The sequence below is a fragment of the Vulpes lagopus genome, chromosome 11 (assembly GCF_018345385.1).
Source record: "Vulpes lagopus strain Blue_001 chromosome 11, ASM1834538v1, whole genome shotgun sequence".
Taxonomy (NCBI): domain Eukaryota; kingdom Metazoa; phylum Chordata; class Mammalia; order Carnivora; family Canidae; genus Vulpes; species Vulpes lagopus.
In genome coordinates, this window is record NC_054834.1 from 86,969,331 (window position 1) to 86,988,053 (window position 18,723).

At 35.1% G+C, this 18,723-nt stretch overlaps 1 protein-coding gene across 3 annotated transcripts in view; it reads right to left on the reverse strand.

Annotated features, from left to right (window-relative positions):
• LOC121472296 (fibroblast activation protein alpha) overlaps positions 1 to 18,723 on the reverse strand; it is a 72,876-nt gene that overhangs the window by 46,321 nt on the left and 7,832 nt on the right. For all 3 annotated transcript variants that reach the window (XR_005982849.1, XM_041723545.1, XM_041723544.1), the window contains 6 exons: positions 8,103 to 8,201; positions 6,999 to 7,093; positions 5,999 to 6,073; positions 4,478 to 4,530; positions 1,050 to 1,122; positions 242 to 362 (listed from right to left, as the gene is read on the reverse strand). Coding sequence is in view for 2 of the 3 variants with exons in the window: in XM_041723545.1 (XP_041579479.1) it covers positions 242 to 362; positions 1,050 to 1,122; positions 4,478 to 4,530; positions 5,999 to 6,073; positions 6,999 to 7,093; positions 8,103 to 8,201 (516 nt within the window). In the remaining variant the exon portion in view is untranslated. The remainder of the gene's footprint in view (positions 1 to 241; positions 363 to 1,049; positions 1,123 to 4,477; positions 4,531 to 5,998; positions 6,074 to 6,998; positions 7,094 to 8,102; positions 8,202 to 18,723) is intronic.

Sequence of the window (18,723 nt, forward strand, 5' to 3'; positions counted from 1 at the left end):
TACTTTTTGAAATATAAATTATTATTACCACTTTATAATGCTTATGAAAATAAACTCAGGCCAATTATTAGATTTTGCTCTTTCAGAACAGGCACATTCTGTTCCTAACCTGATAAAAGCTTTCAGAAATGCCACCCTTCATCTCAGTAACGTACCACTCATCTCTATCTTACTAAATATATGCAATTATTTTCAATTAAAGCCCTAAAACAGTAACAGCAGAAAAACAGTACAGTTTTACCTTCATATACCCAGTCTGGGATTCCATTGAATATTTTATTTTCTCTTCCATTATACGTTATTTGAAAAGGTGGGTCTTCCGGTCTTTGTTTCAAATAGATATTGTTTTGATAGACATATGCCTAGAAGTAATGGTAAGTGAGTTAATAAGGAGAATTCCATAAGAAACACAATGAAGTCTGGACATTTGTATTAACTATTTATCTAACACTTACAAAATGAGTGGTAATCCATTTTGAAATGTGAAAAAGATTCACAACTGAAGTATCATTTTAATAGGTCAAAAAAACCAACCAATTCACATTAATTAACATCAATTATGATTTTTAAAGTCTATACCAAATAAAGCATAAAGTCTACTATTGTATATGTTGTTTTATTACCCAAATAAATAATTGTGTATATTAACAGAAAGTCAAATAAATCTTTGAATATTAATAGCTAGCCAGATCTAATCTTTATTTAGAGTCCTTAAATAAGAGCTTGGACAAAATTTCATGTTGTCTGAAGCTAGTCTGGGAAACTTGTGAAAACCATATTTTTCCTCAGCTTTCTGGCACAACGCATTCTGGCTGAGTATGAGGATAAAGTTTTTGACTGCGATATTTAAAGAAGTCTATCCATGAGCTTGAGATTTTGCGGAATTCTCAGATGAGTTTCAATTTATCAAAACTCTTCCCGTTTTTAACCACTAAAATAGTCATGAATTTTTTTTTTTCCTTTCAGGCAGGGAAATTTAACAAAGGCCAAAATCAAATGGCTCCTCTTTTATTTAAATGATTAAACACTTCTATAATTTAAACACTTACTAATTTACTCCCAACAGGCGACCAGCATAAATACTGAATTGGACGAGGAAGCTCATTTCTTCTTATAAACTCTCTAGAAGGAAAAAAAAAAAGAAAGAAAAAATAATAATAAACCTTGCTGTTCAATGGAAAAAGACGTCTTTAAAAGCAGAAAAAAAGTAAACAAGAACAATGAAGGATCATCCTCTGCTTCTTTAAACCTAACAGAAAGAATGTGGCAGCAATGGCACTAGAGACATTAGGGTTCTTTACTAGTTACTTAAAAGTCATTTGACTTCTCCGGGTCTCAGTTTTCTGACCTCTCTAGTGAAGTGAATTAGAGATTTCAAAAAAGATTTATAGGCTGCAAAAGTGGGACTATCTCTAGAAATTATCTAAAAGAACCCCCTCCTTTTATAAAAAATAAACATGAGGTTCGAGGGATACGACTTTTTCAAATTGCATAGCTGGTTCTTGGCAGACCCCGAAGTAAACTCAAGCCTCTTACCCCTCAGGACTGTAAAATTTGTACACATCAGGCTGAGATGGTCGATGAAGTGCCTTCCAGCTCTCCAATGCTATAATTGTGCTGAAGTTTAATATGTACTCTTCCACATTCTCATTTACAACCCCCATCTCTGTGAATGCATATGCATTTCAAATTTTTGAAAATAAGATGCCATTTGACAATCTCCCCAGGGATCTGACTTGAAATCAGAAAAGGAAAGGAACATCTGATCTCAAGCTAAACTGAAAAACAGATCATACACTGGGCAGTATGCCTTAAGCTTGCAAAGTTCTCCACCCATGGGGAAATTTCAAATATCTTATTGGCCAAAAATCTCACTTTGATGCCTAAAGTCGCCCTGCAAATACTCAATTGACTAACTTACACTGTGGAGCTTTTGTCGTTCTTCAGCAAGAATGTGTTCAGATTTTTACAAGTGCTAAAGAGTCATAGGATGCTATGCCCAAGTTTTGACTATTATATTCTTGAAGATCATATTAATGGTTTTATTAGGAATGCTTTTGTGGAGACACAAAACAAGACTTGCCTCCAATGTATAAATTGAGGAGCCTGAAGAAAGACTCTTTGGCCTCCTCTCCAAAAACTAACTTTAGCCTGGCTTGAACATCTGCCTGGCATTTCTACTTTTCTCATTCTTTTAAAGTAGAGACACCTGCAAAGGCTTGTAACCCACACTACTTTGATGTAACTTCTTAGGTCGTGCAGCCTGAGGCCTAGCATAGCAGGGGCAGGTCAGTTTTGCTTGGGAAAAGAGTGATGCCCCCAGAAAAGAGAGAAACCATTGGTGCTGCAGTGAGAATCTTGCCTGCCAGAGGACAGTTTATGAGCAGCAGGCACCAGGAAGGGCCAGAATATATTGAAAGACCTGAGGAATGATCCGAAAAAGAAGACATTCTTCACCTGGCTACAGTTCTGTGTCAAGCCAGGGTTCATGCTACCTTTGACATTGTAACACTGTCTCAGGTTTCCATATGCTGTGGAATCATCCAGGCACGCATTCAGACAGCGCCAAGCTGAAAATCTCAGCACACAGGCTCTTCATGACTGGCAAGTCACCACAGCTGCCATTTTCTGTTTTCTAAATAACTAACACTATGAGAGAAAGTGGAGGAGGCTGCTTACAAAGGCTGTCATCTCCTCAGTACTCCTTCCCATGCTTGAAACCAGAAGTATCTTCATTTGCTCTGTGGTAGATTTTTATAGACTCTTCAGAGGCACATAGAAAACTTGGAATTAGTGATATTTGGTCTTGCCTTGAATCTCAACAAATTTGTCATCCCTCACTTCCTAAATTATGCTATATTTGCCTGACAAAAAAGAATCAGTCTGGCAAATTAGTTGTACAGGAAAGAAAGGAAGAAAGAAAGGAAGAAAGCAAGAAAGCAAGCAAGTTTGACTAAATTCACTGCACAAAAGCTAAATACTTAAAATGATTCTAGGCCATAAAGCTTATACAAGCCATAATTAAAATATTAGTATTGTCATCTTCTTTTGGAATGCTATTTAATTTGTTGAACCTCGACATAGGTAGGACATGGAGAATTGCAAAATGATTATAAGAAAAATGAGAAAATGTTTAAAGCTTCAAGAAGTTGTGCTGAAAGAGTAAAGGTTTTTATTTCACTAGTTTCAAGTTTTCTTGAGAGCGGGGCTAGTGCCTCAAATTCATCTGTATCTCTCCCACACGTGCTTTTCACATAGTAGGTGTTCAAAAATCCTTTTTGAATTTGATGATGATGTGGATATAGAGAAGAGAAAGACCCAGAGTACATTAGATGACTTCAGGTTCTACTTTATGTAGCTGTTCCTAGTTCTTAATTTGACAGTTTAAGATCAGAGTTATTCTTTCCTGAACTTTTAAAATAAGTAGATTTTTTTTTGAATTTTTGTGCTCTTGCTGGACAAAAGAGGAAATAGACCATAAAATTTTTCAATACCTCTTAAAGCCATATACTTATTTTTCCCTTTTATATAACAGCAAGTAGGATATCACATTAAGATGAGTAACTAAACCAATTCATTGTCCATACTTAGTCAGAGTGATTTTTCTAAAGTGCAAATCTGATCATGTCATTTCCCATTTAAAACTCTTCAGTGATTCCCTATTGTCATCACAACGACATCTAAAACTCTTCTTGTTTCCTCATTATTATTTGGCCCCTGCTTCCTGGCCCCAACTCCTTCCCAACCTTACATTACCTCTCACTAGTTGGCATGCCCTTCTCCAGTTTCAACTCAACTGACCTACTTTGAGTTTCTGGAACATTCCATGCTCTTCCTTCCCTTTGGGCCTTTACATGTTATTGCTTCTGCCAGGAATTCTTTCACTAGGTCTTTGCCTACCTACTCACTCCTTTTTTTTTTTCTTTTAAATTGTAAATATTTCAAGTAGTTAGGCATTACAAAAAAATAAAGAAAATGATATAATAGGTAACAATTTATCCACAACCTAAATTTAAGAAATACTTATATTTTGCAATGTTAAATAAAATTGATTTAAAAAACAATTAATGGAGTATGTGTTCAAGTACAACTAATATTGCATCTCCTTCCCTTCTGCTTCCTTCCAATGAAGTAGCCATTCTCCTGAAAGTATTGTATCATTCCCATGCATGTGTTTGTATTTTCAGTACGTATGTTTACTTCCATAAATGGTTTATTTATACTGTGTTGTCCCGAAGTAGGGAAAATAAAACTGCATTATGTGTAAAAATGCAAGGTATTAGTCAAATAAAAAAGGTAAATATTCCATAAAAGTATTTCTTTAAATTTCTTAAGTGTGATGGGTACACATCCACTGTAAAGGAGTAAGAAACTAAAATCAGTAACAAGAGAATGTAGTCTTAACCTCAAAACAGAATTTGGAATGAAAAACTATAATAGATGTAAGTATTATGAATAAATAGACATGAAATTTTACCCATTATTGAGGTTATAGATGTGATATGTTGCTGTGTAAGAATATCTCCAAAGCTGTCAGAAAGAGGAGAGACAAAGACACATTATGATTCTTAAAAAGCTTATATTAATAATGTATCATCACAAATCATTCAACTTAAAATCCAAAATTATAAAATGACAATTTTCACAAGGCACTAGGAAAGATATGTTTCAATTCCAAAAGAGTCTTCATTTAAAGAGTTTTACTGTGGACTTTTGTGCTGTTTGTCTAAGTTCCAGAACTAATCTCAGCAGTGATTCAACCCTCACTCCATAAAAAGCATATCCGAAGACATTTCTTAATATAAAAAGCTTTCTTTGACACACTCTCTCCTAAGAATTTTCCCTTTATGCTTTACCTTGATTGAAGTGAAACCACTATGATCTCCATGGCCATAAGGATTACCCTACACCTGTGTTCATTACAACGATATCCTCTAAAATTAGGTAAAGAATTTCACTCAACACAGGTTTTGTTACAAAATGTTTATCTTTCTTTAAATTTAACACTTTTAAAAATAATAGAAATTGAAAAATAAATAGAAGATATGTAGTTTATAATTCCTCTTAAAAAAACTGTTCTTTTTCTCATTAAGTATATTTGTTCTGTGGTTAGGGAATAATATAAGTATTACTTTGGATTTTGTTTCTTAAAAGAGCTTTCAAACTCTTGGCAAAGAAACTGTAACTGGTTGAAATGCGTCTTCCTAAAGATTGCCAGTGACCAGGACCTGGTCCACTGGAAAATAATCAGCAGACAAGAAGAGCTGCGGAGGGGAAAGATTAACTATTCATTCTGTGTATTAAGAGTTTTACGTCTCACCTGGGATATGAGAAATGGTGATTAAAAGATTGTCTATCTAAAAGTAATTACTAGATGTTTAAGTTGATAATAAATTTTTGTGCCTTATTACAAAAAATAAGAATCTTGGAGTTGTATAAGTAGATAAAACAAGATAATTAACTTCCCTCTGCAACTTCATTCGGGAAGGGGAAATTAAGTAAGGCTAAATGGTTATGGTTTGGTAGGATTCTCCTTTTCCAGGCTTTTGAACACACAGATTTAAACCCTGGTCTACCACTGGCTATGTATTATTTTACCTGAGCAAGTGAGTTAAATAGGTTACACCTTGATTTTCCCATTTTAAATAATAAGAAACTTTCAAGAGGTTAAAATATGTGCGAACTAATGATTTGTGAAGTCAAATAGCTTTAGAAATACAAGTATAACTCTCCCATTTCTGATAAACGTCAGTGCCCCGAAATGTATCCCCCCAGAGGAAAGTAGTTTCTACTACCTAGATGATAACCAGACAAGTACACCAAATTCTGAATTATTTGTGTATGTTTCAGTTATACTTTGGGGGCTCACTGAGAACCCACATTAACTTGTTGAATATTTAGATATAAAAATATACTCTTGCTTCCTCTTACTTTTACAAGTCAAACTGTGGATTAGTAAGAGATATAAACAGATATACCCAAATTAAATAGTCCATACCTTTGAATAATCACTTTCTAGATATGCAAATTGACGATCAGGTGATAAGCCATAATTTGAAGCATTCACACTTTTCTGAAATTATAAAGAAGTTGATTAGAATACAGAAAAAAAAAAACACCCAGAGCCATGTAAATGTGTAGTTCTAAAAGGATATCATATACCTGATATACTCCTACATGCAGTTTTTAAAAATGTTTACATAGCACTTACTGTATACAAAGAAATTTATTAAACATTATGGGAAGAAGATGTGATAAATAGGATATACCTTGTGATTTCTAGAAGCTTAAAATGTTAAGCTTGAAAATCTGTAATGTATTGCAAGTTAGAAAGTTCTATTAAAGATATATAAATATAACATTACCAAGGCATTAAAAAAAGAAGAGATCAAATCCAAATGAGAGGATCATTGATTGTGCAGAGGAGGAGAGTATCATCTGAGCTTGACTTTAAAATATTAGTAGGGTTTTGAGGGTGGAGAAAGCAAGGGGACTGAGAGCCTGGGAGTTAGAGCAGCACGCACCTACATCTCCTAGCTCTTGTTTATTGAGCGCGTATTCCGTGTTAGGCACTGTTCTACTACATTCCAATGTTACATCACTTACCTCTTGTAGTAACCCAGAGAGATATTATTCTTCCTACCCTTTAGAGAGAGAAAATGAGGCACATCGTGGCTAGTGTAGTGAGGAACCCTATATAACTTTCCGTAACTAGGGAATTGACAGACTTGTATTGGAGCCTCGGTTTCCCTGTGATAAAGACTGAGTTCTTGACTCTTGTTTCTTGCTACACTTTTTCCACAGAGAAAGAAAGATGCTAGGTGATTGAGAGAAGGCCAGGACAGTAGTCTAGTGTGACCAGAAGAGAGAATTTGACAATTTCGTGAGAGATGGAGCCAAGAAGGCATGTTGAGTCCAGATCAAGTGCTGAGAGTTTGGTCCTTGATTAGTGAAGAAATGGCAAAGTTTTGAGGAGGAAGATGATGCCGGATACATACCATGGTGGCATTACTCAAAATGGTATATGATTCTCCTGTTTCAATATTGTAATATACTATATCATTATCTGTAGACTGATGAAGATATTCTTGTCCTTTAAACAAGAAGGAAAATAAACTTGAAATGATCTCCCTTAATAGGAAATACATTTATAAGAAAGAGAAACCTCTCTTATTTCACAGATTTACTTTGTTTTTCTTCCCTGTCCAGGACATTGCTTTGTCAGATTTAAAATAATAAGTTGACAGTGGAAGGGATGAAAGGATGCTCTTACTCTACTCTCCACAAAAAAAAATGCTATGTTTACTAGTAGCTATCCTATAACGACCAGTTCAGGGTGCTTGGGAATAAAATTTTCTCTGTGTTACAAGGATGATAAACTAGTTTAAAATGGTATGTTTGTTTTGCAATGAAAAAGTACATGACTTTTGGGTTGTGTTTGATTTAATTTAAAAAATTAAATGCATTAATTTATTAATGTGTGCATTTTATTTCCTAAAGAGAAGAATCAAAATATTCAAATCTGTTCAGTTGTACTTTAGATATAAACTATAACGTCATAAACAAAGTAGTTGACCTTACTACTTGTTTGGTTAGACTTATTTGACAACATCCTATTCTGGAAACTTATATGAAAATATCAATTTTTTGGTCCATGAAAGACTTTTTTGTCAGAGTAAGATTTGTCCATTTCTCAGATATCCAGGTTGACAATGGAATTTCTCTTTTGGTAAAGTTCTTATGACATCTCCTTTTTTTTTTTTTTTTTTTTTTTTAGTTTTTTTTAATGACATCCCCTAAATAGGTGCATATCTCCCATTCTGAAGAACCATACAACATGCTCAAATTATTCTAGCAATGCACTCTCAATTTTTACTTTCTTGCTGAAACTCTAAGTGGCATCATTACTATTGGGTAAACGCAGACCAAATGATTCTGCCAAAGGTGTTTTGGTGGCCACTTGACTTATCTAAATAATTGCTGTTTCTTTCCATTTCAGATGATATGGCTTCGGTTACCATAGAGATGCATTGATACTAAAAATAAAAACAAAAAACACATATTTTTTAAGAACTCAGAAGATAAACAAATAATTCACTTACCTGAAATCCAGTTTGGAAAAAATGTTTTATAGGCAAATGTCCCATTTAAAATATCCTCCAGTGTAAGTGCTCTTGTTGTACTTCCTTCGGAGTCATGAACTTTGGGAGAAATGGAAACATTATTACTAAAAAGATGATTAAATTTAAATAAATTCTCTCATCTGTTCTATCTCATGTAATGAAAAGACCTGCCGGGCACCTGGGTGGTTCAGTGGGTTGAGCTACCGACTCTTGGTTTCTGCTCAGGTCATGATCTCAGATCGAACCCCAAGTGGGGTTCCACGCTGAGTGAGCATGAAGCCTGCATAAGATTTCCTCTGTCCCTCTCTCTGCCCCTCCCCCATCCCATTTGCATGCACACACATTTTTTCTCTTTCTCAAAAGAGAGAAGAGAAGAGAAGAGAAGACCTGCCATCGCTAAACATTTGTTTAATTCCTGTCTCAAGATCTGTGAGCATTGTTACCTCCCTGATGGACAGGCTAATGAAGGCCTAGAGGCCGTTTGCTTGCCTAGAAGGACCAGAGGGTGTCCAGGAGGGCCATGCTGAGCAGCAGGGACGCTATTCAGGCTGTGCAGAGTTGTCAGAGTATTTTAAAAAAAGATGAGATGATGTTCCAACAACTCTAAACCGTGCAAAGCTGGGATTGCAGACTAGCCTAAAAACCTAGTCATTTAAGCTGTTCGTTGTATTTTGTCATAGATGCATGGCTTGGATTACTACTGGTTTATCAACAACATAGTTTAGCATCCTCTTTGGTCAGAAGAGGTCAGCCCAAATCTTTACCTTCAGATACCTCAAGAGAGGAGGCATTAATGAACCTAGATAATTTCTCATCCTGACTGGGATTTTTATAGAGAAAATGAGCCACAAAAACCACAAAAGCCACATCATCTTAACAATTCCAGAAGTAGGTTTTGCCATGTAAAACCTCTCCGAAGGTAGCTCACAAACCACAAGCAAATTTCACCTATATTTGAATCTTCCAAAACAATTGTGTTTTTCAAACATGACTCTATTCTCAGAACACATTCATTATAGAGCTCCCAAACAGTCAGATACGCCAGATGGATAGTATGGCAACCAACTTCCAATCCTCCTTCATATCCATATTGCCATTCTCTATCCCTCCCACCCTACCCCTTCTCCAGGCCATCACTTACAGAACCAAAACTTAGAAAAATGTCCTATACCTTGAATAGCAGTTGTGAATCTGGTATTTGCCCATGTAAAAATAAAACTGTCGAAGATGAGAGCTATAACTTTATCCTCCTGCTAAACTCTCTCACAGCTTTCCATAACTCTTAGGATAAAGACCAAATGTTTGTCTGAACTATCGGCCCTAACTGATCTGGGATGGCCTTCCTCTTCCTTCTTGCCTTTCTCTCATTACTTCTTAGACTCCAAACATGCTGGGCTTTCTGTTCTTCAGATACTCATTTCTTTCTCCAGGGCTTCTGCGCCTCTTTGCACCTTCTCCTCTCTTGTTGCTTCTATTCAGGCTATAAATGCTTAATGTAAAGGTCACTTCTCTGGGAAAGCCCTTCTGATTTAGATCTGGTCCCCTTGTTATATATTTCCATAGACCATGTTCATTTTCTAAAAAAGTATTTGTCTTAATTTGTAATCTTACATGTATTTGAGTGATTATTTTATTACTCTTTCTCCACTTTCCACTGTATTCTCAAAATAGTCGCCATAAGACCAGGGACCATATCTAGTTTTGCTCACCATCACATCCCTAGTATCCAGAACATAATAGGCATTTAACAAATGTCTGTTTAATGAATGAACACATGAAATGAAGAATGGATGGATTGATGAGATTTATGCCCTCTTTTTTTAAAGAATCATTCTACTACTAATTTCTTATATGGCTTTGATAAGTCAACCTCTGGCATCACAACTTGCTCACCTGTAATATTATAAAAGATTGAACTAGAAAATGGTGATAATGCTTCCAGTCCTACCAGACTAGCTTTTGAAATTTGAGACTCAGCATGCTCTATAACCCTGTAATTACATAAATGTACAGCCATGTGATAAGTTAGTTGGCCAACTGGATAACAGCATTTTCTGCTATTTTAACTGATACACACTGATGTATGTATGCTCCATATGCTTAATTAGGACCCTGAATCATTTTCTTAATTTACTAAAAATTATTCTGATGGCTATAAGAACACAAGAGGCTGATAAACCCTTTTGCAATCAGACACTAATAACACTAAGTTATTCTGTTTTTGAGATATTTATCTTCTTACATTCTCTTTGAATTCTAAGTAAGGTTGTACATGCCATACAGTTATTCATAATAAAAATTCTTCTATTTACTTAAATGGTCTTGTATAAAATTTATACCACTGATTTTATAATTCCTATTCAATGAATTAAAGACCATTTAACTACAATAACATTAGAATACTTGTGAAGGATTTAATTAAATTTTACTTAACTCTCCTAAAACGAAATTGCAATCTGTTTCTAATACAGTTAAGGGGAAATTCTAACACTATTTGCAGTGGAAATTACTTTCCTTTTTGAGATACATTTAATTTATGTCTACACAATCCTGAACATATAAATGAAAAAAATTTCAATTCAGTGAATGCTTTATTGTGAATACTAAAAATAAACCCCTAGATAATTGGTTTTAAAAAGACTTTTTGTGATATTAATTCAATAAGTAAATATAACCTTGGTGGTTTATTTATTTACTTTTGTTTATTTACTTTTTCATCTGGCAGAAGTTATGCTTTGATTATGGCTAATGACTTACATAATAGATTTTCCTATTTAAATATCCTTGCATATAATTTTCCTTGCTTGCAATTATGCTTAATTGAGAAATTCACAGCAGTTAATCTTCATTTCTATAGAAGGCTAAATTAAGTGAAGTAATTGAAATGAAACATTTAGCTCTATGCTTGGCACATGGTAATCAGTGAATAAATGTTAGCTTTTGCTATTATTGTAACTTATCAGTATTCTTTCCATATTTTTTCCTTTCTTAAAATTTGAGTATAGTTGACATACAATGCTACACTAGTTTCAGGTGTACAACATAGTGATTCAACAAGTTTATACATTCATTATGTTATGTTCACCACAAGCGCAGCTACCATCTGTCCCCATACATCGCTATTACAATATCACTATGTTCCTTATGCTGTGCCTTTTATTCCTGTGACTTATTCATTCTATAACTGGAAGCCTGTATCTCCCACTCCCTTTCATCCATTTTGCCCAACCTCCTACCAAATAAATATTCTTTTTTTAAAAAAAGATTGTATTTATTTATTCCTGAGAGACACAGAGAGAGGCAGAGACATAGGCAGAGAGAGAAGCAGGCTCCCTGCGGGGAGCCTGGTGTGGGACTCAATTCCAGGACCCCGGATCATGACCTGAGGCAAAGGCAGACGCTCAACCAGTGAGCAACCCAGGCATCCCATCCCAAAATAAATATTCTTGAACAGTGTTTCCCAAACTAATTCGACCATGGGAACTCTTTTGTTTTTAAATATCTACTAAAATCACAGTAAAGGAAAGGCAGTTTCAGATTAGACTATTAGTATATATAATTAATGTTCAGTTTCATTTTACTATGATGAAATTCATCAGTTGTGCTTGGAACATTTTAGTCATCTTATACCTCCATAACTGAAATATCACAATTATGATCAAAATAGAGTTAGTATTATTATCACATATATGGATAAATAAAATTAACAAAAAACAAGAGTTTCAAATTATTTTTAGAATACCTACTCTTTTTCCTTTTCATATCATTAACAATCATTCTGATCCATGTCAGATTTCTCAGAAAGCTTTTAGGGATTTGTTATTTCCTCTATTAGAACGTCTAATTCAGAATATCCAAGAAAGTGTATTGCATATCATTTCCTAGTTAGTCATTTATCTTAAATGGGTGCATAGGAGCTATAAATGCCAATAACATATATATAGAACTTAGCATATGTCCTATTATGACTCAAAATATCTGAAAAGCAATTTTAAACATGTATTGACTATACTACTAATTACTATAATGATAATAAGCCCCACCAACACTCAAGAAGTGATGAGTAGATGTACAAAACACATATCCAGAGGAGCCAGCTATATTGATGTGGAAACGAAGAAGGTTCATGGCACAGATTTAGGGTAGGTAATTGCTCTTAACCTCACATGTGGTGTAGCCAGGGCTCAGAAATTGTGATTATGCCAGAGCCAGGCTGGGATCAGAGTAATACCAAATCATGGGAATAAGTTAAATTAGGAATTATTTCTCCTGAAAATGGCTTCATGTTCATAAATGCAATGGAGTAATGTATCTGTTCTGAGAAGTTGCATTAGGTCACATATTATGAGTTATGAGACATGAAGTTTACTCAGAATTTCCTATCCAAGCTTTGGTTCTTTGTACATCTAGAAAGACCATAAACATAATTATGTTTCACTATACCATCAGTGTTGACCTCTACGTCAGCTACCAGGAGAAATGAACTTCCATTGGGTTCTATGAAAATGTTATTGGCTTATTGCTATCTCAATGTTTACCTAAATTTATTGTACATGAACCATTTTCATCTCTGTATTTATGGGAGTTGTACAAGGTCTAGGTGTTTCCCCTTGACAGTAGTCTGTATTTGATTTTTTTCACTATTATGTGCCCAGTAGCCAGGACAGTACTTAGCATAGAGTGAGAACATGATAAATAGTTGTTGAATGAAGAAATAAATCAACTGAACAGATTTTATATTAACTTACTTTCATTAATTCTCCCACAAAGATATGCCTGCCCTTACTCTACCTTCCTGTGGATGTTGTGAATTTCACATGTACACTCTTCTACCTGGACATGTCTTCATTTGCAGACTGTGTCAAAATTTATTCTTGGAGTCACTGGGACTGTTTTATGAAAAACAGATTCCTAGTCTTTATCTTAAACCTACTGATTCAGAATCTCTAGGCCCTGAGGCCCTGGTAGCTTTTATTTTTACTAAGCCCTTCAGTTGAGGATTCTGCAATTTAGTGATTTCCTTAAACCTGCTTGATTCATTGAACTCCTGTGGCTATCAGTGGACTTGCTCCTTGCCTATAAACTCCTGGTACATGGGTGGGGCTAGCCTGCATAGCAATCCATACCTCATAGACATAGACACCCTACAACTAAGTGTTGATCATGGCTTTTAAGGAATGTTAATGGTCTCCTTTAACATTTATACTCCCATTCAGTCCTCTTGCTTATTGCTTTGAGGCTATGTCCAAATGGACTCTTCTTTGGGTATATTCCTTCTGCTGATCCTTGAAGAATGAAGTAAGTGGACTGATTCTGCCCCAGATTAGATTAAAGGGAGATTGCAGGGAAAGCATGGAGGTCATTGTTTTCTAGTGGTTTGAGTGCATGATAGTGTGTAAATCAGTATAAAGTGCCACTCCATGGCATCAATCACACTCAACAAGTTCCAATCACTTGGAAAAGATTCCACTAATAGTTACTGAATGAATAAGTAGATTTTCATGCCCTTTTATAAATAATGTTTTAATTTGGAAATAGACTCTTCTGATTATTTTGGAAGTTCAGTTTTGACATCTATAATTTTTAAATTAAATAATTGAACAGAAGCACAGACCAGTTCTGAAAGCATATTTCTCTTCTATATGTAACTGACACTCACTTGGTTAACACTTAACTCCCGATAGTGCCCTTAAATTCAATTTGGTCCATTGTTAGCACAAGTTACTCATACACTGCTTAAATACTCTAATTAACTGTACTTTAGTTATTTGCATTTTCAACTTATTAAAGCCAAGCTGAAAATTGTTTCAATTACAAATCCAAGAAATTACAATTCACAGAAATGATTCACAGTAGTGATTCACTGTTTTCCTACTTCTCTCTTAAAGCTTTGTGTATCCATTATTAGGACTTTGTTTCTATTTCTGCCATTTAATTTTCCAGGCCTGAAAAATCGAGAGCATCAGAGCAGAGATATCTGATGTTAGCTCTGATATTCATTGTCAACTAAATGAGAAATTATGGTTCAAGTGGGCACTCAAATTGCTGGAAGGTCATTTTGTTCTCACTTTTGCCTTGATTTGGAAGCGATGCTTATGAGCCACCTCAAGGAAAGTGACGGGAGCTCCCAGGCACACCACACCTGTGTGTCTGTGGGGTCTGTAGAGATGCTCTCTGGGAAGAGGCCTCACCTCCAGCCATCATATCACATGGAGGGAGCCACACAAGGACAAGTGTAGGAAATACTAGGATGTGAAATATACTACTTACAAACTCATATGACATTTCGGCAAAGGCTGACAACTCTGAACAAAAGATAGATCTGAGGCAACTTTAGATCAGTAATAATTTACTAGGTTCTTATAAGTACCAAGCATACTACATGCATTGGTCCCATTAAATACAGCAATTCTCAGACATAAGTACTATTATTAGCACCATTTTACAGATTAGGAAATGGATATTAGAGAAGTAAAGTAACTTGCCTAATACATAACAGAGATGGAGTTTAAATCTACTCCATCTGATCTTAGAGGCTGGCATTTTATTACTACGCTGTGATTAAAAGTGAAAGCACATGTCAAAACAACAACAGCAGAACAAAATAAACACAAAAATAAGGTCAAGAACCAAGCAACACACAAAAGGGTAGAATAATTACACCTCAAAATGTAGGTTAAGAGAAAATGAGGCAATTTGAGCTTTGTCAAAGCGAAGAGGTCACTGAAGAATCTAGTAGTTCCTAGTTTCTGAAAGCAATTTTCTGTGGTTCTCTCTATAAATACCACTGAACAACGTAAGTCAAAGGAATTGTCAGGTTTTTAAAAGTCCATTTGTGTATTGTGTGATTGTTGTGCTATGTTATTTTAATGAGGGCATTTTTTTTCATGATCTCTAAAGCTTTGAGTATCGGAAGATATGGTCAACACAATGCATAAGAACAGGAACAATACCCTAAAGGAAAGGAGGGAAACTGAGTGGGGAACGATTAGAGAGGAAGACAAGCCATGAGAGACTCCTAACTCTTGGAACAAAGAGAAGGTGAGAAGAGGAGGTGGGTGGCGGATGGGAGGTGGGTGACAGGAATTAAGGAGGGCACATGATGAGACAAACACTGAGTGTTCTATGTTGGCAAGTTGAATTAAAAAAAAAAAAGAACAGGAACAGTCAATGCCATTTGTGTGATCCTCAAAGTGAAAGCCAACCTCGTGTATTTTTTTTTAAGATTTTATTTATTTATTCACGAGAAACACACACACACACACACACACACACACACACACAGAAAGATAGAGAGAGAGAGAGAGAGAGAGGCAGAGGGAGAAGCAGGCTCCATGCAGGGAGCCCAACATGAGACTCAATCCAGGGTCTCCAGGATCAGGCCCCAGACTGAAGGTGGCACTAAACCACTGAGCCACAGGAGCTGCCCCTCCTTTGTCTCTTTTTGAAGCTCACTCAGTCTCCTTTGTCAGCTCATCTTCTAACCTTTACTTTAGATTTTGGTGTGGCTCATATTGCTGTTCCTTGGGGTCTAAGGAAGAACAACTTTCCTCAGCCATTTCATTCTCCCACGATATCTATTACATATCCGTGGGCCGACTCACCTCCACCATTGCTGTCACACCTGAAATCCCCAGTTGGATTTCTTCTCTGGATTCCAGACCTGTCTATTAAAACTTCCTCCTTAACATCTCTGTTTGCACATCTCTCAGGCATTTCAAACTCACTATGTTGAAAGCTAAAAATAAAAAAGAGTCCCATGCTGTCCCTCCAGACTTCTCTAAGTCTCTAAGTCAATGGCACTGTCACCCACGTAGTTCCTCAATTCAAATACCTGGAGTCATCCTTGACCTCCTCCTTCCTTACTGCCTTTGTCCAACATCCAAGCCTGACAACTCAGTCTCTAAGATCTCTCTCTAGTCTGTTTTTTTTTTTCCATTTCTACTGCACCCCCAAGGCCAAGCCATTTCTCACTAGGTAGACTATCATGCTGCACCTGCAACTTCATGCCTGGTATTTCATTCAAGTTTTAGTCTACATTTTCCTAATGACTAATGATGTTAAGCATCTTTTCATGTGCTTATTGATCATTTGTATACCTTTTTTGGGGGAAGGGGGAGCTGTCTATCTTTTGTTTTTAATTGGATTATTTGCCTTTTTATTATCGATTTTTAAGAGTTCTTTATATATTCTGAATGCAAGTCCGTTATCAGATATATGATTGGCAAACATTTTTTCCCGTTTTTGTGGGTAGTCTTTTCACTTCCTTGGTATCTTTTTAATCCGAAAGCATTAAATTTCAATGAAGTTCGATGTATGTACTTTTTATTTTGTTGCTTGTGCTTTTATCTGAGAAAGCATTGACTAATTCAAGAACATGAAGATTTATTTCTATGTTTTGTTTTAAGACTTTTATAGATTTAACTCCTACATCTAAGTCTCAGATCTATTTTGACCTAATTCTTTTGTATTGTGTGAGGAAGGAAGTCCAGCTTGCTTTTGTTGTTGTTGTTGCTATTGTTTTTGCATGTGGATATTCAATTGTCCCAATACCTTTTGTTGAAAAAACTTTTCCCATTAAATTGTTATGGCACCCTTACAAAAAAAAAAAAAACAATGAAATATATATATATATATATATATATATATATATATGCTTTAGTTTTAGACTCTAAATTGTATTCCATTGATCTATATGTATATCCTTATGCAAGCACCACACTGTTTTGATTATGTAAGTTTTGTAGTAAGTTTGAAATAAGAAAGTGTGATTCCTCCAACTTTGTTCTTTTTCAAGATAGCTATTCTGGGCCCTTTTCATTTCCATATGAATTTTAGGTTCAGCTTGTCGATTTCTGTGAGTTATCTTGGATTTGGATAAGAATTACATTTAAGTTGTAGATAAATTTAGGGAGTATTGCCATCTTAAAAATATTTAGTTTTATGATCTATATAAATATTAAGTTTATGTAGATGTCTTTCCATTTATTTAGATCATTTTGACTGTTAATTGTTAAGGTATAGAAATGCAATTGATTTTTATATATTGATTTTGTATCTTGCAACTTACCTAAAGTTTTTATAGTTTGAATAGTTTTTTGGTGAATTCCTTGAGATTTTCTACAAACCAGATTATACCATCTGCAAATAGAGACAGTTTTACTTCTTCCTTTCCAGTATGGATACTTTTTATTTACTTCTTCTCCTTACCTAATTGCTCTTGTACAACCACCAAAAAATACTGAACAGAAGTGGTGTGTTCTTGATATTAGGGGGAACTGAATCTTTTACCACTGTGATGTTAGCTGTGAATTTTTTGTAGATGTTCTTTATCAGATAGAGGAATTTTGGGCAGCCCGGATGGCTCAGTGGTTTAGGCCACCTTTAGCACAGGGCCTGATCCTAGAGACCCGGGATTGAGTCCCACATTGGGCTCCCTGCATGGAGCCTGCTTCTCCCTCTGCCTGTGTCTCTGCCTCTCTCTCTCTCTCTCTCATTAATAAATAAATAAATAAATAAATAAACAAATAAATAAATAAAATCTTAAAAAAAAAGATAGAGGAACTTCTTCCTAATTTTAGTCTGCTGGGTGTTCTTATAATGAAAGGGTGTTCAATCTTTTTACTGTGCCTATTGAGATAATCATATGATTTTTGCCCTTTCTTCTATTAATACAGTTTATTATAGTAATTGATTTTTGAATGTTAAACCAATCTGTATTCTTAGGATAAATTGCACATTGGTAATGGCATATAATTCTTTGAAGATCGCTGAATTTGGTTTGCTTGAATTTAGTACTTTGTTGAGGATTTTTTCATCTATATTCATAAGATATATTTCTCCGTCATTTTTTTTCTTGTCACATCTTTGTATGATTTTGGTTTCATGGTAACGGCCTCAAGGAATGAGTTGGGAGGTGTTCTTTTATATTTTTGGAAGAGTTTGTGAAGGATTAGTAATAATTCTTTTTTAAATGTTTGATAGAGTTTACCAGTGAAGCCATCTGGGCCTGGGGTTTTCTTTGTGGGAAGTTTCTAAATCACTGAATCAATCTCTAGTTCTTACAGTTCTATTCTTATTTTCTATTTATTCTTGAATAAATTTGGTAGTTTGTATCTTTCTAGAAATTTTTCCATTTCACCTATGTTATCTGATTTTTTAACATAAAGTCTTTCTATCCTGTTTCTTTATTATTTGAAAAAAAATATTTAAATTAAATTTAGTTAACATGTAGATTATTATTAGTTTCAGGGGTAGAATTTAGTGATTTAGCAGTTGCATATAACCCCAGTGCTCATTACTTCAAGTGCCCTCTTTAATGTTCATCACCCTGTTACCCCACCCACCCACCTCCCCTCCAGCAACCCTCAGTTTGTTTCCTAGAATTAAGAATCTCTTGTTATTTGTCTCCTTCTTGTTTTTATCTTTTTTAATTTTTCCTTTCCTTATGCTCATCTGTTTTGTTTGTTAAATTCCACACGAGTGAAATCATATAGTTATTTGTTCTTGACTGAGGTATTTTGCTTAGCATAAGACCCTCTAGTTCCATTCATGTTGTTACAAATGGAAAGATTTTGTTCTTTTTGATGGCTGGCTAATA